Source organism: Sapajus apella, unplaced genomic scaffold, assembly GCF_009761245.1.
Source record: "Sapajus apella isolate SASKATOON/1434 unplaced genomic scaffold, GSC_monkey_1.0 scaffold229, whole genome shotgun sequence".
Taxonomy (NCBI): domain Eukaryota; kingdom Metazoa; phylum Chordata; class Mammalia; order Primates; family Cebidae; genus Sapajus; species Sapajus apella.
This window is the reverse complement of record NW_022437169.1, coordinates 379055-401686: the sequence shown is the minus strand read 5'-3', so window position 1 is coordinate 401686 and position 22632 is coordinate 379055. Positions and strand designations below refer to the sequence as shown.

The 22632-nt window shown below is 41.5% G+C and overlaps 1 protein-coding gene across 1 annotated transcript in view; it reads right to left on the bottom strand.

The window, feature by feature from the left end:
- Positions 1 to 22632, bottom strand: part of PI4KA (phosphatidylinositol 4-kinase alpha) — a 149790-nt gene that overhangs the window by 114442 nt on the left and 12716 nt on the right. The window contains exons 2-3 of the mRNA XM_032271316.1: positions 17390 to 17506; positions 13675 to 13768 (exon numbers count right to left, since the gene is read on the bottom strand). Coding sequence (XP_032127207.1) covers positions 13675 to 13768; positions 17390 to 17506 — 211 coding nt within the window. The remainder of the gene's footprint in view (positions 1 to 13674; positions 13769 to 17389; positions 17507 to 22632) is intronic.

Genomic DNA, 22632 nt, shown 5'->3' with positions numbered 1-22632 from the left:
CTAAAAAAAAAAAAAAAAAAAAAGGGACCAATTGCTACCCAGCACTTTTTTTTTTTTTTTTTTAAGACGAAGTCTCTCCCTGTCCAGGCTGAAGTGCACTGGCACAATCTTGGCTCACTGCAACCTCCACCTCCCAGGTGTAAGCATTTCTGCCACCTCAGCCTCCCGAGTAGCTGGGATCACAGGCATGTACCACCATGCAGGCTAATTTTTGTATTTTTAGTAGAGACGGGGTTTTACCATGTTCGTCAGGCTGGTCTCGAACTCCTGATGTCGGGTGATCCACCCACTTCTGCCTCCATCTCCGAAAGTGTTGGGATTACAGGCATGAGCCACCACACCCGGTCTGCTATCCAGCACTTCTATCAGGCCTTCAAATGTTAGAACCAATGCTGTCCAATCACAATTAAATATTTAATCAATTTTGGCCAGGTGTGGTGGCTCATGCCTGTAATCCCAGCACTTTGGGAAGACAAAGCAGGTGGATTATTTGAGGTCAGGAGTTCAAGGCCAGCCTGGCCAACATGGTGAAACCCCATCTCTACTAAAAGTACAACAATTATCTGGGTGTGGTGGCATACACCTGTAATCCCAGCAACTCAGGAGGCTGAGGCAAGAGAATCACTTGAACCCAGGAGGCGGATGTTGCAGCCTGGGCGACAGAGTAAGACTCTGTATAAAAAAAAAAATTTAGGCCGGGCATGGTGGCTCACACCTATAATCCCAGCACTTTGGGAGGCTGAGGTGGGTGGATCACCTGAGGTCAGGAGTTCACAACCAGCCTGGCCAACATGGAGAAACCTCATCTCTACTAAAAATTTAAAAATTATCTGGGTGTGGTGGTGCACACCTGTAATCCCAGCTATTCAGGAGGCTGAGGCAGGCGAATCCCTTGAACCCAGGAGGCAGAGGTTGCAGTAAGCCGAGATTGTGTCACTGTACTCCAGCCTCGGTGACAGAATGAGTCTCAAAAAAAAAAAAAAAAAAAAAAATCAATTTTGAATACTGAATATTCAATCAAGGACAAAAGAGTATCCACTGTTTAATGGACATATTCATAGTACATGACAGAAGACTTACCTTTCTACTCTAACACTTATAAAGTGCAGCTCTAGGCTGTTCTTAAATTTGAATGTGCATCAGAATCGCCTGGATGCTTGGTCGAGCACAGACTACGTACCTGTTAACCAGCCCCAGTGTTTCTAATACAGTAGCTCTGTTGTGGGAACTAAGAATCTGCATTTCTGACAAGTTCCCAGTTACACTGATGCTGCTAGTCCAGGGATGACACTGTGAGACCTATTGATCTAGAACTTAAAAGTTTAAAAGCATAAGTGATATTGTCTTAAAAAAAAAAAAAAAAAAAGGTGAAATGTTGGCCATGTGCAGTGGCTGATGCCTGTAATCCCAACACTTTGTGAGAAAGGTGGAAGATCGCTTGAGCCCAGGAGTTTAAGACCAGCCTGGAAAATACAGTGAGACCCCTGTCTCTACAAAAATACTTTAAGAAAAAATTAGCCAGTGTAGTGAAGTGTGCCTATTGTTTCGGCTACTGAGGAGGCTGAGGCAGATGGATCACTTGAAGCTGCAATGAGTTGTGTTTAATTCATCACACTCCAGCCTAGGTGAAAGAGCAAGACTATCTCAAAAAACAACAACAAAAAAAAAAACAAGAAAAGTAAAACGTTACCCAATAATTGAAAATTTCTGTATCTCTAACATACTGTTTCAAATAATACTGAAACTTCCATTCTAATGTAAATTCATGTATACAGGAGTGATCTTTGTTTTGAAATTTTATAAAAAAGAAAAATAGCATTAGTGTCAACTAGTATTGTATTTCTCCCCAAAACACAATGGTGAACATAAAATTAGCCTTTTTTTTTTTTTTTTTTTTTTTTTTGAGATGGAGTCATGCCCTGTCGCCCTTGCTGGAGTGCAATGGCACAATCTCAGTTTACTGCAGCCTCTGCCTCCTGGGTTCAAGTGATTCTCCTGCCTCAGCCTCCCAAGTAGCTGAGATTACAGGTGTACACCACCAGGCCCAGATAGTTTTTTCTACCTTTAATAGAGACAGGGTTTCACCATGTTGGCCAGGCTGGTATCGAACTCCTGACCCTTGTGATCTGCCCACCTTGGCTCCGAAAGCGCTGGGATTACAGGTGTGAGCCACCGCACCCAGCCTAAAATTTGACTTTTTAGTAATGATGCTCTATTTAATTTGTAGTCTTTCAAACTGAAGGATAAACTGGGCACAGTGGCTCACACCTATAATCCTAGCACTTCAGGAGGCCAAGGCAGGCAGATCACTTGAGGCCAGGAGTTCAAGACTAGCCCGGCCAACATGGCAAAATTCTGTCTCTACTGAAAATACAAAAATTAGCCAGGCATGGTGCTGCATGCCTGTAATCCCAGCTACTTGGGAGGCTGAGGCACAAGAATCGCTTGAACTCAGAAGGCAGAGGTTGCAGTGAACCAAGATGACATCACTGCACTCCAACTTGGGTGACAGAGCGAGACACTGTCTTTAAAAAAAAAAAATACCTAACAAATTGCAGGATACATGCATAATTTGGGATCTGTCAGTTTTAGGCATGTTACCAGAAATGATGAAAACCCAAAGGTCAAGAGGAATACAGGCACAGAAATTTTGTTTTATTTCAGGTTCAGGGGTACATGTGCAGTTTCGTTATACAGGTAAATTGCATGTTACGGGGGTTTGGTGTACAGATTTCATCATCCCCATAATAAGTACAGTACTCAAAAAGTCGTTTTTCCATCCTCACCCTCCACCTACTCTCCACTCTTAAGTGGGCCCCGGTGTTTGCTGCTCCCTTCTGTGTCCATATGTACTCGATGTTTAGCACCCACTTATAAGTGAGAACATGCAGTGTTTGGTTTTCTGTTCCTGTGCTAATTCTCCCATAATAGTCTCCAGCTCCATCCATGTTGCTGCAAAAGACATGATCTTGGCTAGGCACGATAACCTCACACCTGTAATCCCAGCACTTTGGGAGGCTGAGGGAGGCGAATCACTTGAGGCCAGGAATTCAAGACCAGCCTTGCCAACATGGCAAAACTCCATCTCTACTATAAATATAAAAATTAGCCAGGCATAGTGGCACGAGCCTATAGTCCCAACTACCTAGGAGACTTAGACATGAGAATCACTTGAACCTGGGAGGTGGAGGTTGTAGTGAGCAGAGATAACACCACCGCACTCCAGTCTGTGAGAGACTGAGACTCTGTCTCAAAATAAGAAAAAATAAAATAAAAAATAAAAGGACACCATCTTGTTCTTTTTTATGGCTATATAGTACTCCATGGTATACATACCACATGTTCTTTATCCAGTCTTTCATTGATGGGCATTTAGTTGATCCCTTATCTTTATTATTGTGAATATTGCTGTGATAAACATACTTACGCATGTATCTTTACAGTAGGATGATTTATATTCCTTTGGGTATGTACCCAATAATGGGATTGCTGGGTCAAATGGTAATTCTAAGTTTTTTCAGAAATCGCCAAACTGCTTTCCACAATGGCTGAAGTAATTTATATTCACACCAGCAGTATGTAACTGTTCCCTTTTCTCTGCAACCTCACCAGCATCTGTTATTTCTTGAATTTTTAATAATAGCCATTCTGTCTGGTATGAGATGGTATCTCATTGTGGTTTTGATTCGAATTTCTCTGATTATTGGCATCAGATGAGCATATTTTTCGTATATTTATTGGCCACTTGTATGTCTCCTTTTGAAAAGTGGCTGTTTGCGTCCTTTGCTCACCTTTTAATGGGGTTGTTTTTTGCTTGTAAATTTTTGCTTGTAAATCTATCTCCTCCTAGATTCTAGACATTAGACCTCTGCCAAAGCATAGTTTGCAAATATTTTCTTCTATTCTACAGGTTGGCTGTTTACTCCGTTAACACTTTATTTTACTGTGCAGAAGCTCTTTAGTTTAATTAAGTCCGATTTGTCAATTTTTTTTTTTTTGGCTGCAATTGCTTTTGGCATCTGTGTCATTAAATGTTTGCCAGGGTCTATGTCCAGAATGATATTTCCTAGGTTATCTTCCAGGTTTTTTATAAGTTTTACATTTAGATCTTTAATCCATCTTCAGTTGATTTTTGTAAAGGATGTAAGGAAGGGGTCTAGTCTCAATCTTCTGCACGTAGCTAGCCAGTTATCATAGCATCATTTATTGCATTTATTGAGCAGGGAGTCCTTTCCCCATTGCTTATTTTGTTGAGTCTGTTGAAGATTAGATGGTTGCAGGTGTGCAGCATTATTTCTGGGCTCTCTATACGGCTCAATTGGTCTACATGCTATTTTTGTACCAGAACCATGCTGTTTTGGTTACTGTAGCCCTGTAGTATAGTTTGAAGTTGGGTAATGTGATGTCTCCAGCTTTGCTCTTTTTGTTTCAGACTGCCTTGGCTATTCAGGCTCTTTTTGGTTCCACAGAGATTTTTAAATAGTTTTTTTCTAATTCTGTGAAGAATGTCATTGGTAGTTTGATAGGAATAGCACTGAATCCATAAGTTGCTTTGGGAAGTACGGCCATCTTACCAATATTAATTCTTCCTATCTATGAGCATGGGATGTTTTTCCATTTGCTTGTGTCATCTCTGATTTCTTTGAGCAGTATTTTGTACTTCTTGCTACAGAGATTTTTCACCTCTCCGGTTAGCTGTATTGCAAGGTATTGTATCTTTTTTTTTTTTTTTCTGAGATGGTGTCTTGCTCTGTTGCCCAGGCTGGAGAGCAGTGGCACAATCTCAGCTCACTGCAACCTCTGCCTCACAGGTTCATGCAATTCTCCTGCTTCAGCCTCCCGTGCAGTTGGGACTACAGGTAGGCACCATCACAGCCAGCTAATTTTTGTATTTTCAGTAGAGATGGGTTTTACCACGTTAGCCAGGCTGGTCTCAAACTCCTGACCTCAAGTGATCTACCTGCCTTGGCCTCCCAAAGTGCTGGGATTACAGGTGTCAGCCACCATGCCCGGCTGGTATTTTATTTTTTGTGAATGGACTGTGTTCTTGATTTGGCTCTCAGCTTGGATGTTGTTGGTGTATAGGAATGCTACTGATTTTTGTACATTGATTTTGTATCCTGAAACTTTGCTGAAGCTGTTCATCAGATCAAGGGACTTTGGGCAGAGACTATGGGGCTTTCTAGGTATAGAATCACAACACCTGTGTAAAGAGATCGTCTGACTTCCTCTCTTCCTGTTTGGATGCCTTTCCTTTCTTTCTCTTGTCTGATTGCTCTGGCTAGGATTTCCAGCACTATGTTAAATAGGAGTGGTGGAAAGAGCAACTTTGTCTTCTTCTGGTTTTCAAGGGGTATGCTTCCAGCTTTTAACCATATAGTGTAATGATGGCTATGGGTTTGTCATATGGCTGTTATTATTATTATCATTTGAGACAGAGTCTCACTCTGTTGCTCAGGCTGGAGTGCAGTGACATGATCTTGGCTCATTGCAAACTCCGCCTCCCAGGTTCGAGCGATTCTCCTGCCTCATCCTCCCAAAGAGTGGGGACTACAGGCACCTGCCACCATGCCCGGCTAATTTTTTTTGTATTTTTAGTAGAGACAGGGTTTCACCATATTGGCCAGGCTGGTCTTGAACTCCTGACCCTGTGATCCACCCACCTTGGCCTCCCAAAGTGTTGGGGTTACAGGTGTGAGCCACTGCGTCCAGTCAGAGATGGCTATTATTACTTTGAAGTATGTTCCTTCAATGCCTAGAGTTTAACATGAAGGGATATTGAATTTTATGAAAAGCCTCTTCTGTATCTAAATCATGCAGTTTTTGTTTTTAGTTCTGTTTCTGTGATGAATCATATTAATTGGTTTGCATATGTTGTATCAATCCCATATCCCAGGGATAAAGCCTACTTGATCATAGTGGATTAGCATTTTGATGTGTTGCTGGATTCAGTTTCCTAGTATTTTGTTGAGGATTTTTACATCTATGTTCATCTATTGGCCTGAAGTCTTTTTTTGTTGTGCTTCTGCCAGGTTCTGGCATCAGGATGACGCCGCCCTCATAGAGTTAGGGAGGAGTCCCTCCTCCTCAATTTTTTGAAATAGTTTGAGTAGGAGTGGTACCAGCTCTTCCTTATACATCTGGTAAAATTCAGCTGTGAATCCATCTGGTCCCAGGCTTTTTTCAGTTGGGAGACTTTTTATTACTGACTCAATTTTGGAACTTGTTATTTGTCTTTTCAGGGATTCAATTTCTTCTGGGTTCAGTCTTGGTAGGTTGTATATGTCCAGGAATTTATCCATTTCTACTAGGTTTTCTGGCTTGTATGCACAGAGGTGTTGGCCTCTCAGGGTTGGGTTTTTAATTATTATTTCTGTGGGGCCACTGGTAATGTCCCTTTTATCAATTTCTGGTTGTGTCTATTTATACCTTTGCTCCTTTCTTTATTAGTCTAGTTAGCAGTCTTATTATTATTTTCAAAAAACCAACTCCTAGATTTGTTAATCTTTTGTATGGTTTTCATATCTCAATTTCTCAGTTCAGCTTTGGTTTTAGTTATTTCTTATCTTCTGCTAAGGAGTGAGTTTGCTCTTGTTTTTCTAGTTTCTCTAGTCATGTTGTTAGGTTGTGAATTTGAGATCTTTCTAACTTTTCGAAGTGAGCATTCATGCTATAAACTTCCCTCTTAACTCTGCCTTAGCTATGTACCAGAAATTCTGGTATGTTGTATCTTTGTTCTCATTAATTTCAAAGAATTTCTTGATTTCTGCTTTAATGCCATTATTTACCCATGAGTCATTCAGGAGCAGATTGTTTAATTTTCATGTAATTATGTGGCTTTCAGTGATTTTCTTAGTATTGAATTCTATTTTTATTGTGCTATGGCCCAAGAGCATGAGTTAATATGAGTTAGTATGAGTTCAGTCTTTCTGAATTTGCTGAGGCTTGTTTTATGCCTGATTGTGTGATAAATTTTAGAGTATGTGCCATGTGCGGATGAGAAGAATATATATTCTATTGTTTTCAAGTGGAGTGTTCTGTAGATGTCTATTAGGTCCATTTGGTCGTGTCGAGTTCAAATCCTGAATATCTTTGTTAGTTTTCTGCCCTGATCATCTGTCTAATACTGTCAGTGGGGTGATGAAGTCTCCCACCATTACTATGTAGTTATCTAAGCCTCTTCATAGGTCTCTAAGAACTTGCTTTACGAATGTGGTTGCTTCTGTGTTGGATGTATATAAATTTAGGATAGTCACATCTTGTTGAATGGAGCCCTTTACCATTATGTAATGCCTTTCTTTGTTTTTTTTTTTTTTTTTTTTATCTTTGTTGGTTAAAAGTCTGTTGTGTCTGAAATCAGAATAGCAATCCCTGCTCTTTTTTCTGTTTTCCATTTGCTTAGTATATTTTTCTTCATCTCTTTATTTTGAGTGAATGGGTATCACTGTATGTGGGATTGGTCTCTTGAAGACAGCATGTTGTTGGGTCTTGCTTCTTTATCCAATTTGTCACTCTGTGTCTTTTAAATGAGACATTTAGTATATTTACACTCATAGTAATCTGTTCCTGTCACCTTGTTGTTAGCTGGCTATTACACAGACTTGTTTGTATGGTTGCTTTATACTATCACTAGTCTATGTACTTAGGTGTGTTTTGTTGCTGTTTGTTTTTCTTGAGACAGGCTGGAGTGCAGTGGTGCCATCTCAGCTCACTGAAACCTCTGCCTCCCAGGTTCAAGTGATTCTCCTGCCTCAGCCTTCTGAGCTGAGATTATAGGCATCTACCACCACATCAGCTAATTTTTTGTATTTTTAGTGAAGACAGGGTTTCATCATGTTGGCCAGGCTGGTCTCAAACTCCTGACCTCAGGTGTCCACCTGCCTTGGCCTCCCAAACTGCTGGGATTATAGGCGTGAGCTGCTGTGCCCGGCCCTTAGTTGTCTTTTTGCAGAGGCTGGTAATGGTCTTTCCCTTCCATGTTTAGTATTCCCTTCAATACCCTATTAAGGCAGGACTAGTGGTAACAAAATTCCTTAGCATGTGCTTGTCTGAAAAGGATCTTATTTCTCCTTCACTCATAAAGCTTAGCTTGACTGGACATGAAATTCTTGATTGAAAATTCCTTTCTCTAACAATGTTGAATTATGAGCCACGCACAATAGCTCACAGTGCTGGCCTGTAATTCCAGCACTTTGTGAGGCTGAGGAGAGAAGATCAAGATCACTTGAGGCCAGGAGCTTGAGATCAGCCTGGTCAACATAGCAAAACCCTGTCTCTACTAAATTAAATACACAAATTACCTGGGCATGGTGGTGTATGCCTGTAGTCTCCAGCTACTCAGGGGGCTGAGGCATAAGAATCGCTTGAACCCAGGAGGCAGAGGTTGTAGTGAGCCAACAAGATATCAAGCCACTGCACTCCACCTTGGTGACAGAGTGAGACTCTGTCTCAAAAAAAAAAAAAAAATGTTAAATCTAGGCCTCCATTCTCTTCTGGCTTGTAGGGTTTCTACTAAAAGGTCTGCTGTTAGCCTGGTGGGGCTCCCTTTGAAGGTGACCTGTCCCTTCTTCCAGTTGCCTTTAAAATTTTTTTCAGAGAGAGATCCAAGATGGCTGATCACTAGCAGCTCGGGATTGTAGCTCCCACTGAAAGAGCAGAGAACAAGAGGACGTCACACTTTCAGATCAATTTTTGTTGCTCACGCACCAGGAGATTCCCAGCGGAGGAGCCCCACGTGTCACCAGTGCGACTTTTGAGGCCGGTGAGGCAGTTTTGCCGCTGCCTTGGAGCGGTGGTTCTTGGTGCAGAGTCAGAAAGGCACCATCAATCTTAAAGCCACTGTTTTGGCCGGCACAGTGGGTTGCTCAGATTCTAGCGCCGGGAATCAACGGGTTGGATGTCCATTCAAAAGCCCAACTATAGAGACGGTGATTATAAAGACCACAGATGGATAAATCTATAAAGAAGGGAAGAAAACAGCCTAAAAAGGCTGAGAATACCCAAACTCAGAACGCCTCTCCCTCTACAGGGGATCACAGTTCCTCATCAGCAACAGAACAAGGCCTGACGGAGAAAGACTGTGTTCCATTAGCAGAAGCAGACTTTAAAAAGTGGATGATAAGAAACTTCTGGCAATTAAAAGAACTTGTTCTAACCCAATGCAATGAAACTAAGAACTTTGAAAAATGGTTTGACGAAATGTTAAAAATAACACACAATTTAGAGAGGAATATAAGTGAATTAATGGAGCTGAAAAATACAACACGAGAACTTCGCGAACTATGCACAAGTTTTAACAGCCAAATTGATCAAGCAGAAGAAAAGATATTAGAGGTCGAAGACCAACTTCATGAAATAAAACAAAAAGACAAGATTAGAGAAAAAAGGATAAAAAAGAACGAGCAAAGTCTCCAAGAAATATGGGACTATGTGAAAAGACCTAATCTACGATTGATAGATGTACCTGAATGTGACGAAGAGAATCAATCCAAGCTGGAAAATACGCTTCAGGATATTATTCAGGAAAACTTTCCCAACCTAGCAAGGCAGGACAATATTCAACTCCAGGTAATACAGAGAACACCACAGAGATATTCCTCAAGACCAACCTCAAGGCACATAATCGTCAGATTCACTAGAGTTGAAATGAAAGAGAAAATACTAAGGGCAGCCAGAGAGAAAGGTCAGGTTATCCATAAAGGGAAGCCCATCAGACTCACAGCAGATCTCTCAGCAGAAGCCCTACAAGGCAGAAGAGAGTGGGGGTCAATATTTAACATCCTTAAAGAAAAGAACTTTCAACCCAGAATTTTACATCCAGCCAAACTAAGCTTCATAAGCGAAGGAAAAATAAAATCTTCTGTGAACAAGCAAGCACTCCGAGATTTCATCACCACCAGGCCTGCTTTACAAGAGCTTCTGAAAGAACCACTACAAATAGAAAGGAACAACCAGTATCAGCCTTTCTAAAAAATGCCAAAAAATAAAGAACATCAACATAAGAAATCGCATCAATTAATGGGCAAAACAGCCAGCCAACATTAAATGACAGCATCAAACTCATATATATTGTTATTAATTCTAAATTTAAATTGACTAAATCCCCCAATCCAAAGACACAGACAGGCAAAAAAAGCCAAGACCCATTGGTATGCTACATCCAGATCCATCTTACATGCAAGGATACACAAAGACTCAAAACAAAGGGATGGAGAAAAATTTACCAACCAAATGGAGAGCAAAAATAAATAAATAGAAAGCAGGAGTTGCAATTTTTGCTGACAAAATAGACTTCAAAGCAACAAAGACCAAAAGAAGCAAAGAAGGATATTACATAAAGATAAAAGGATCAATGTAACAAGAAGAGCTAAAGATCCTAAATATATATGCACCCAATACAGAAATATCCAGATATATAAGACTTATAAAGAGACTTGGACTCCCACACAATAATAGTAGGAGACTTACAGATCAATGAGACAGAAAGTTAACATCGATATTCAGGACTTGAACTCAGATCCGGAACAAGTAGATTTAATTAACATTCATAGAACTCTCCACTTTAAATACACAAAATATACACTCTTGTCAGTACTACATCACACGTATTTACAGGTTTAAATGAAATATTGGTTGGCTGCTTGTTAATTATTTTCTTCCCTCATTTTTTTCTTTTATGTCTCTATTATTAAACACAATTACAGGCATACCCCTTTTTAGACTGCATTCTAGCCCGGGCAATAAAGCAACACCCCTTTTCTCTCTCCCTCTTCCTCTTCCTCTTTCTTCCTTTCCTTTATTCTTTTTTTTTTTTTTTTTTGAGACGGAGTTTCACTCATGTTACCCAGGCTGGAGTGCAATGGCGCGACCTCGGCTCACCGCAACCTCCGCCTCCTGGGTTTAGGCAATTCTCCTGCCTCAGCCTCCTGAGTAGCTGGGATTACAGGCACGTGCCACCATGCCCAGCTGATTTTTTGTAGTTTTAGTAGAGACGGGGTTTCACCATGTTGACCAGGATGGTCTCGATCTCTTGACCTCGTGATCCACCCGCCTTGGCCTCCCAAAGTACTGGGATTACAGGCTTGAGCCACCGCGCCCGGCCCCTTTATTCTTTTTCTTTTTCTTTTTTTATTCTTTTTCTTTCTTCCTCTAAAAAACATTTTTTTTTTTCTTTCACCTAGACTGTGGAGAATCTGATGACTATGTGTCTTGGGCATGGTCTTCTTGTGCAGTATTTTACAGGGTTCTCTGCATTTCCTGAATTTGAATTTTGGCCTCTCTAGGGAAACTGGGAAAATATTCATGGATAATATTCTGAAATATGTTTTCCAAGTTGCTTACTTTCTCTCTCCCTATCTTTCAGGGGTGCCAATGAGTTATATATTTGGTTTGGTCTCTATATAATCCCGTATTTCTCAGAGGTATTCATTCTTTATTTTCTTTATTTTTGTCTGAGTTATTTTGGAGAGCTGGTCTTTGAGCTCTGGGATTCTTTCCTCAGCTTGGTCAATTCTGTTGTTAATACTTGCAATTATATTTTGAAATTCTTTTTTTTTTTTTTTTGAGATAGAGTCTTGCTTTGTCACCCAGGCTGGAGTACAGTAGCCCAATCTTGGCTCACTGCTGCCTCCGCCTCCCAGGTTCAAGCAATTCTCCTATCTCAGTCTCCCGAGTAGCTGGGATTACAGACACCTGCCACCACACTCAGCTAATTTTTGTATTTTTAGTGGAGACAGGGTTTCACCATGTTGGCCAGGCTGGTCTTAAACTCCTGACCTTGTAATCCATCCGCCTTGGCCTCCGAAAGTGCTGGGATTACAGGCATGAGTCATGGTGCCGAGATGAAATTCTTCAAGTGAGTTTTTCACCTATATCAGCTCAGTTTGTGTGTTTGTTTTTTCTTTTTTTGAGATGGAGTCTCACTCTGTTGCCCAGGCTGGAGTGCAGTGGTGTAATCTTAGCTCACTGCAACTTCCACCTCCCGGGTTCAAGCGATTCTCCCGCCTCAGCCTCCCAAGTAGGTGGGATAACAGACACCTGTGACCACACCTAATTTTTTGTATTTTTAGTAGGGATGGGGTTTCTGGGCCAACCATGTTGGCCAAGCTGGTCTTGAACTCCTGACACCTCAAGTGATCTACCCATCTTGGCCTCCCAAGGTGCAGGGATTACAGTTGTGAGCCACTGTGCCTAGCCAGATTTTTCTTAAAACGGCCATTTCATCTTTCATCTCCTATACTGTTTTACTGTATTCCTTAGAATCCTTGGATTGGGTTTCAACTTTCTCCTGAATGTTGATGATCTGTGTTCCTATCTATATTCTGAATTCTACTTCTAATTCTATTTGGCTTGGTTAAGAACCACTGCTGGGGAACTAGTGCAGTCATTTAGCAGCAAGAAGACACTGGCTTTTGGCAATGCCAGAGTTCCTGTGCTGGTTCTTTCTCATCTTTGTGGGCTAATGTTCCTCGGATCTTTGAAGTTGCTGTCCTTTGAACGGATTTATTTTTTTTTTTTGCAGGAGAGGGGTGCTTTCATATTCTTTGATGTCTTTGGGGATTTGATAGGGTTCAGTCAACTGGCTTCATTTCTGGTAGATTTTTGGGGGGGCTAAGGCTCAGCTCAGCACTCCTGGGCTGTGTCCTCCAACTCCTGGGGGCTGATATTGGGCCCTCAGCTTTGTTCTCTGGCTCTTCGAGGTTGAGAACATGCAACCGTGGAGGAACTGAAGTGTTCTTGGACCACGGCCACAACACTTTGAAAGGTAATGCCAGCCAAAGCATTCTGTCAGATAGTGGCAGCCTCTTTGCTTGTGCCAGCAGCACCAGCAGTGTGGTGGGGTGCACACTCATTAGCTGAGGTGAGGTGCTGGGAGGCCTGGGGATGCCAGCCTCTGTGCGGGCATTGGCAGCAGCAGTGGTGCAGGGCCGCTGGGGTCTGTGTGCACATTTGCACTAATGGCAGTGATACCACGGGGATGGAGATGGTAACCTCTGTACATGTGTTCACACCAGCCGTGGTGGTGTTGCAGGGCCCAGAATGTTAATGATATCTTTAGCAGACTGGGCCCAGACTAGTCTTAAACTCTTGAGCTGAAGCCATCTGCCCACCTCGGCCTCCCAAAGTGCTAAGATTACAGGTGTGAGCCACCATGCCTGGCCAATTTAGTCCATTTCTAAAGGTGCAAAGTTTGACTGGAACTTAGCAACAAAGTGATGAAACTATTTACAGTGAACATTGCTGTTGAGTCCCCAACCTCCATATTGCACCCTTTTTGAGCAGCAGCAATATAATCTGGAGAACTGACCTTACTCCACAGTGAGCCTATAAATTCTAAGGGCAATACTGACTGATTTGGGGATGGGTAGGTGACCCAATTCCAGCCAATGAGACATGAGAAAAGGTTCTTAAAGGTCTCAATGTTCTTGCTCACTCTTAGAAGAATGCAATGGAAAGCTGGCCTGCCCAGGGCCACCTTCTCCCCAATTCATCCACGGGCTGTGGACAACACATGGATGTAAGCTCAGCCCACAATGCTACAGGCAGTTAGTTGTTTCATAAACAAGTGTGGGGTAAGACGCATCTGATGTGTGAGTATGAATAAACGTTTGATCCTACAGACACTGAACATGCATAATTTTTCTCATATTCAGGGAAAACATGACATACAATTACCTCTGCCTTTCCGAGCTGTGCTTTCTTCTACCCAATACACTTTTGGAAGACCTTTGAGAAGTCGAAGAAGGTAAGGAACCACACAATCTTTGTGCTAAAAAAAAATAATAATAAATTACGTTTAATAAAATAAATGATTGGTAGCTTTTCAGCCCAGATTAAGCCCAAAGCATATCCACATCCTAATCATTTCAGAGATTCCAGGGATAATGTAAAGTGCATGTAATTCACATGGCATCACTCCATTCTTGTTTTCACATTGCAGAGTCCAGAGGCTATCTCATCAACCCATACCAAAGAAGCCTAGGGGAAGGGTTTACACCTGCCCTCTGGAGCTGAGGGTCCAGTCTGCTCAGGCCTCCTCTGGGGGCTGGGCCTCTCCAGAAGGTACACACGTGTATGCGCTCAAAGCTGTCTTCAGTGAGAATGGTTTAGAGTACCAAAACCCATCCATGAGCCCCAGAATAAGATCCTAAGGATGGAGAGAAGCTCACAGTGTGAGCATCTCAACTTGGTAATGCTTTTCTCTGTTCACGTCCCTTGTCCTCTTTCCGTTTTTTTTTTTTTTTTACTTTTTGACTTCATGTTTCCCCTTGTTTTTCTCAAGTTAAGCATCAGACTTTATAGCTAACATTAGCCCAGTGAAAAATTACTTTCCTCTAGTTTCTGAACTAGCTAATCAACACTAACATACAGCTTCATAACCTTCCATCACTGGATTTGGAGCTATTTCCCCTATTTACAACTGTTGTAGTTAAGGATAGATGTGCTCCAGAGAAGTGTACTCCAGAAGAAAGGAGCACTATCTTATGTTTTGAAATGCTGACAAAAACATGGCTGCAGCCAGGCACAGTGGCTCCCACCTGTAATCCCAGCACTTTGGGAGACCCAGGCAGGTAGATCACTTGAGCTCAAGAATTCGAGACCACGCTGGCCAATGAGGCAAAATCCTGTCTCTACTAAAAACACAAATATTAGCTGGGTGCGGTGGCATGTGCCTGTAGTCCCAGCTACTCGGGAGGCTGAGGTGGGAGGATCGCTTGAGCCTGAGAGGTGAAGCCTGCAGTAAGTTGAGATTGTGCCCCTGCACTCCAGCCTGGGCGACAGAGTGAGATCCTGTCTCGAAAAAATTAAAACATAAAAACATGGCAGAAGGCACACAGCTTCCACCTGGCTCTTTCTCAGAACACCTGCCCTGGAACCTAGATGCTATGCTGTGATAAGACCCAGGAATGAGAGACTTCAGGTGATTCCAGCCCCCTAACCTACACTAAATAGAGTCAGTTGAACCCTGTATAAATTGCAGATTCATGAATCAAATAAACAAAACAATGTATTAAGCACTAAGTTTGTTATACCATAATGGATAACCAAAAACAAAGAGAGAATTTTAAAAAGGAACTGGCTAAGACATCTGTCCAGGATCCTAGTGCACTGATAGGAACAAAACTCCGTAAAGCCTGAACCACATGGCCTCCTGCAGAGGAAGTGGCTCCAGGTGGCTCTTTCCTATATAAACTGTGATGACATTAGCAGCACAGGGTGAGTAAAACCACCTCAGCTCCTCTGGCCACAGCTCTGCTGCCATGAAAGCCCACTGCTGGGACCGGAAGAAGGTCAATGCATGGCCCATCCTGGAGAGGAGCAAGGAATATTAAGCACCACGTAAACTAAGAAAGGTGGTCCCTAGGGCTTTCTTAGGGGGCTGGCAAAGCATGCTAGGTTCCTCTCTTGTATATAGGAGGCTGATGGGCTATCCTGGACATACAGGCGAACTCTACGGTCCGAGGGACAATGTCACACGCCACCTGGGATCTTGCTAGGCCTCACTCAGAACCTGAATGACACCAAAGGTAATTTGTGCTCATCTACTCATTGTCATCTTAATACAACGCTTTCAGGACACACAGGTTAATCTATCAAGGAATGTGTTTGCCAAAGATATTATCAAGTAATCCACATTTGAACAACAATAGTTTCTTATACAAAAAATTTTTAAATATTTTGCCCTTTATAATTCATTTTATATTTATGTAGGATATGGTAAACAGAAAAAGTAAAAATGGTTTTCTTTCTTTTCACATTTGTAAATAAACAGGCAGACTGGTTATAGTGGCACATGCCTGTAATCCCAGCACTCTGGGAGGCCTAAACGGGAGGATCACTTGAGACCAGGGATTGACATCAACCTGGGTGACACAGCAAGACCCTCACTTCTACAGAAAATTCAAAAATCATGCCTATGCCTCTATTCCCAGCTGCTCAGGAGGCTGAGATGGGAGGACCTCTCGAGCCCAGGAGTTCAAGGCTGCATTAAATAATGTCTGTGCCACTGCATTCCAGCCTAGGCAATAAAGTGAGACTCTGTCTCCAAGGATAAATAGATAGATAGCAGAAGAAAAGCCAAAATTCAGCTTATGCATCTAATTTTGTTTTTTTAATTAACCTTGATTAGGTAATCTATTTAATTGTTAAAATACTACTCTATAATTAAAATTCTTATTTTTTCAAATGTATAAATACTCTGTCAAAATATTAATGCTTATTGGAGCAAAATTTCCAGGAGATGGAAGCAATCTTTTCTGGACCCTAAATATTCAAACATCTAACATCTTTATTTACCTAACACAGCATGATTAAACCTGGAATTTAGAAGTGGAATCCGGTAATGATAAAAGCACATAGACAAATAAATATTCAATACTTCAAAGCAAGGTTGTGGCTTTTGGGAAAGAAAGAAAGAAAAAAATATATAAAAAAAAGAAAACAAATATTCAATAGACAACGATCAATCATTTGTTTCACTTAGCTTTGGTAAATATAAAAATACACACACAAAACAGTCACACTAGTTTTTTTGTTGGAGCTACAGGGCTAGTTTTAAAGTCCCTATTAAAAGGTACACTGAGGCAGGGCATGGTGGCTCATGTGTGGCTCACACCTGTAATCCCAGCACTTTGGAAGGCTGAGGAGGGAGAATCACCTAAGGTCAGGAGTTTGAGACCAGCCTGGCCAACATGGTGAAATACCATCTCCATGAAAAATACAAAAAAATTAGCTGGGCACAGCAGCTGGCGCCTATAATCCCAACTACTTGGGAGGCTGAGCCAGGAGACTCACTTGAACCCTGGAGGTGGAGGTTACAGTAGGCCAAGATTGCGCCACTGTACCCCAGCCTGGGTGACAGAGCAAGACTCCATCTCAAAAATAAAAAAAAAAGTATACTGATACATACTCTTAAAGTTTACACACACACACACACACACACACACACACACGTATATCACAATTTTGAAAAAGATATTATATCAAAATTACCTAAAATGATTCTGTCCTTTTGGAAGGAGAAATACAGTACCCTTGAGTCTGACTTATGAGCATTTTACCTGAGCTTGAAAACCAAACCTACCCTGGAAGGCACACAGTTACTTTTCAAAGCATTTTAACTTACTCTGTGGCACATAATAACAAACAAACAAAACACATTTTCTTTATAACATGATATATTCACACAATTCCAAAAAACTTAAATTTTCTAAGATTTACATTAGGAAGCCTCATTCCCACCTTGTCCTACCCTCCCCACTAACCACTTTGATTAGGTTCAAATGTATTCTTCAAGTAATGCTTTAGATAAATATAAGCAGATACAAATCTAAATGCTCACTACACCGCCTTTTACAATGAAGAAACTTTTAATTTCATGAAGACTTACCTGAAGATCAGATTCAATCAGAAAAATGCCCAATGCAATCACTGCATCTCTCCGTCTTTCATCTAACTGGAAGATCCCATGGAAATCCACTGGACACATGCAAAGAAGCTTTTGGACCTAGAAAATGAGACCCCCAAAAAGAAACAACTCCACAAAATAGAAAACCACATTCAAAATAAACCAAGCTGAATACAGTGGCACATGCCTGCAGTCCCAGCTATTCAGAAGGCTGAAGTGGAAGGATAACTTGAGCTTGGGAGTTTGTGACTAGCCTGGCCAACATAGTAAGACTCTATCTCTTAAATAAATAAAAATAAAAAGGGCCAGGCACAATGGCTCACACCTGTAATCTCAGCACTTTGAGAGGCTGAGGTGGGCGGATCACGAGGTCAGGAGATCAAGACCGTCCTGGCCTACGTGTTGATACTCTGTCTCTATAAAAAATACTAAAATTAGCCGAGCGTGGTGGTGTGTGCCTCTAATCCCAGCTACTCAGGAGGCTGAGGCAGAATCACGTGAACCCGGGTGGCGGAGGTTGCACTGAGCCGAGATCACACCACTGCACTCCAGCCTGGCAACAGAACAAGACTGTCTCAAAAAATAATAATAATAATACAAAAAGGAGCTGGGCATGGTGGTGCACGCCTGTAGTCCCAGCTACTTGGGCAGCTGAGGTGGGAGAATTACTTGAACCTGGAAGGCAGAGGTTGCAGTGAGCCAAGATCATGCCACTGCATTCCAGCCTGGGCGACAGAGCGAGACCCAAAAAAAAAAAAAAAAAAAAATCAAATGTGTGAAGCAGTTGGGACTGAGCATAGCACGTAGTCAATGCTCAATAAACATTATCTATTGTTACTGGATATGCTATAATAGCGGCTGGTGGAAGGCAAAAGCAGGCAATAAGTTAGCAATTTACTGAGCTACCTGGTTTGCTCTGAATCCACAATACCCAGGGCAGTGTCTCCCATGGAATAGGTGCCTAGTAAATGATGACTGAATGAATCAATGAAAGGCACATTCATATGAGTCACTCAAAGATGCTGTTTGATGCAGTTGTTGGAGAGTAGTAGCACAAAAAATACTTAGGTAAAGTTAAGTGAGTATCCGCTCCAGATAATGACTGTGCCAGCTACTCCGGTGCACGACCTCCTGTAGCCCCGCAAAGCTGCTATAGAAGGGGAAGCTGACGTTCAGCGTGTCAGCCACCTAACTGTACCAGAGCCAGGATGTGACTTCAGGTCTAACTCCAAAGTCCATGTGGCATTTCACTCAGGTAAAAGCTGTAAACATTAGATTTATTTATATGCAACAGAATAACAAAGCATGATCTTTACCCTGTTCCCAAAGAACTCTCTAGGAACACAGAAAAGTACTAATAGCAAAAATACTTAAAATGTCAACTGTATATGTGTTTGGTGTGTGGGAATATTAATGAGTTATCTTTCCTGTACCGTTATGTCCTTTCCATATTTAATAATGATGTTATCACAATTCTGGCAAGTTTTAAAGGCTCCGTGCTGTCTTCTAGCACATTAGTTTCACCTGCCAGGTTTGTGGTGGAATATATCTTCTGTGTTTTAGTGCAGGGTACTGATAAAGTATTGCATAGGACAGAGCAGTGTGCATGGGCTTTGATAGGCCCCCAATTATTCCCTCTGCTTCAGTGTTCACTCATTAATTCGCATTCTTTGAATCTCATTGACTCATTCTGTGGTGATTCCACCTTCCTTCTATTTAGTTTTTGTTTGTATTTTGAGTCTTTACCCTTTCTATCAAGATTCGAGTGTGACTCATTGGTGAACATTTTGAAAGTAGCTAGAATCTCTGAAGTTAACACTCTGTTGTGGTTGGTCTGCGGATCTCTCTTTGTATTTTGTTTCTCCTTCTGATTGTGAAGCACATTCTCCTTATGGATGAACACTAAAAAGTGAGAATTTAGCATTTCTGTTCTTCTCTTGTCTGTTACTTTATGCCCTTTTGTATAAGCATTTAATCATAATAGAATGGATTTCCCCCAGTATGTAAATATTCTTATTTTAAATTACTGATTTTTTTCTAATTACTTAAATAATGTTTTCTCAGGGAACATATTTTGGAAAATATAAAAGCATTTACAAGTAAAACCACAGATAATCCTACCTCCCAAAACTAGTAATATTTTGAGAATTTTTTCTATTTTTTAAATCTATGTTTGTGTTTTTGTTTTTGTTTTTTGAGACAGAGTCTTGCTCTGTCTCCAGGTTGGAGTTCAGTGGCATGATCTCGGCTCACTGCAATCTCTGCCCCCTGGGTTCAAGCAATTCTCCTGCCTCAGCCTCCCGAGTAGCTGGGACTACAGGGCGTGTGCCACCACCCCAGCTAATTTTTTTTTATTTTTAGTAGGCACAGGATTTCACCATGTTGTCCAGGATGGTCTCGATTTCCTGACCTCATGATCTGCCTGCTTCAGCCTCCCAAAGTGCTGGCATTACAGGTGTGAGCCATTGAGCCTGGCCTTTTTATTTTTATTTTTATTCAGCTGTATTCTTCTAGAACCTTTCAGTGTTTTTTCTATATACAGTAATTAAGATCTTTCCTCTCATGGGATTATAGAAGTTTAGAACATTGTGTTTCATGTCATTGCATAGTCCTAGAAAAACACCATTTGTAATGGCTGTAATATTAGGTTGAATTTTCTGAAAGCATTGTTTCTGTGTCCAAAAAGTGGTTGAATATCAGCAGTTTCATATGGTTCAACCTACTGTTTTACCAAGTGGCTGAATCATCATTTATTCTCCTAATATTGGTTATTTAGATTGTTCCAGTTTTTAATTTATATATGCAACATGGTGATGCATATTTCTGTGCAATATTTGCCTGAGTTATGATTATATGTTTACAATCATTTGTAGAAGGAAAATCACTAGGACAAAGAATGCTACCCCTCTTCAGGTTAGACAGTGCTTTTCTGTCAGATCTGTGCTACCCCTTTATATTTACCTTTTAAAATCCAAGTAAACAAAAAATGATTTGCTTTCTTTTAAAAAATTACAGTGGTAATTCATTAACACATTTTTAGGGCAAATGCCAAGCAATACATTTGATTTACTTGGCTGTTAAAACATCCCACCACAGCTGTATCAATTTTGGTGAATTGTCATTGGTCTTCAGCAGACTACAAGGTAAAGGGTCTCCGGGTGTTTCTCATTGATCTGCTTAGAACTTCTTGTGGCATAGATTTTCAAGATTGACATCACCTGTGTTCTTATTTGCAGTAAGTTTAGATTCCAGCAATTTGGGAGGCTGAGGCAGGAGGGTTGCTTGAGCCCTGGAGTTCAAGACCAGGCTGGGCAACATGGTGAGACTCTATCTACAAAAAATTTTAAAATTAGCCAGGCATGGTGGCACGCACCTATAGTCCCAGAAACTCGGGAAGCTAAGGAGGGAAGATTGCTGGAGGATCGCCTGAGCCCAGGAGGCAGGCCATGTGTTATCCTCTTCCTGTTTTACAGGTTAGGCAGCTAGGTCCAGATAAGTGCATCTGAGGCAACAGGCTCCTAACTAGACCTTCCTTCTCACTTTGTCTCTTCCTACTCCAATATTTCCACTTCCGGTTCATATACCTTCAATGGCTCTCCATTGTCCAGTGAACACTCAGCGCACACTCTCAGCCCCACAACTTCTTTCATAAACCCAGGCCCCTATGTATCAACTCTCATTTCTTCCTGTCTTGCCTTTTCCATGGTTTTGACCCATCTGAAACATTTTGTTTAACCTGCCCTATCTCCCCTCTAAAAATTCAACCCATCCTTCCAAGATCTATCTCAACTGTCTCAAGCCTCTCAAACATTTTCCAGACCCCAGCAACTTGATGTAATATCTAGCATCATACCTCTCAATAGCTCACACAGAACTCTGTATTTCCCAAGATGATTACCTTCCTGACATCTTAAGAGTCACCTGTATACTTATCTTCTCACTGCAGAGAGTAGTATGACTTCCTCATCACCCCACTGCACCCTACACATTTCAGAACTTTAACAACTACTTAGTGGAACTAAAACAGCCAAGGTCACAGACATTTGATGAGGTGAGGAGGAAAGAAAAAAGGTACAGGGGTATTAGAACACAGGGTTTAACTACACTGTGATACTTGTTATATGGTCAGTACCAGGCACAGCGCTGGGCCCTGAACAAGTATCTGCTGCCTCACTGAATGAATGGAGGAGGGATGGATGGAAGAACTCTCAAATGAAGAAATATATAATGTACAGCCACTCCCTCACGAGTGTTACAATCCAGCAGGAATTACAAAACGAATAAAAATGACACAACTAGCAAATAACACAACTCAGAAACTAAATGATAGAGGGCCATGAAAGCCTGGTACAAAATGCTCTCAGAAACTGGGACTCTTATGAGAAAGACATCTGAAGACTTGAACCTGGGTCCTACAGAAATCACCACACCCAGTTATGGTGGGTGCCATTCCATAAATAATGACTGCTAACACATATTATTTATCATGTGCCAGAAGCTCATTTATGATCATACTTAATCCTCACAACAACTCATTAGGTAGCTATTATTAATCATCCACCTTCTACATATGATGAAACAGACACAGAGAGGTCAAAGTCCTAATGCAGGATAAAGCATTAATCCTACAGTCAAAAGAAAAAAAAAAAAAAAAAAAAAAAAAAAACCATCAAATGGCTTTTCAGAATCAGAATTTTACAATAAACTAGCAAGTTTTTTGTTTTCAGGGGCCTTAGGGGGAGTGGGTCATTATAAAAAGTTATTAAGGCCAGGCATGGTGGCTCACACCTGTAATCCCAGCACTTTGGGAGGCCAAGGCAGATCATGAGGTCAGGTGTTTGAGACTAGCCTGGCAAACATGGTGAACCCTGTCTCAACTAAAAATACAAAAATTAGCCAGGTGTAGTGGCATGCACCTGCAATCCCAGCTACACAGGAGGCTTAGACAGAAGAATCACTTGAACCTGGGAGGTAGAGGTTGCAGTGGGCTGAGATCACACCACTGCACTCCAGCCTGGGAGACAGAGCAAGGCTCCGTCTCAGGGGTAGGGAAAAGTCATTAAGCTCAAAATCTGACCACGATGGCCAGGGTTATTCCCATTCACAAAAAGGATCCAGAGGGGCTCTACCCACCCCTTTCAAAAGGTCAATAAATCAGTGGATCACAGGGAAGCAACAGATATGACTGACTTAGGGTTTGGTAAGAACTCTTGGCAATACTTTTA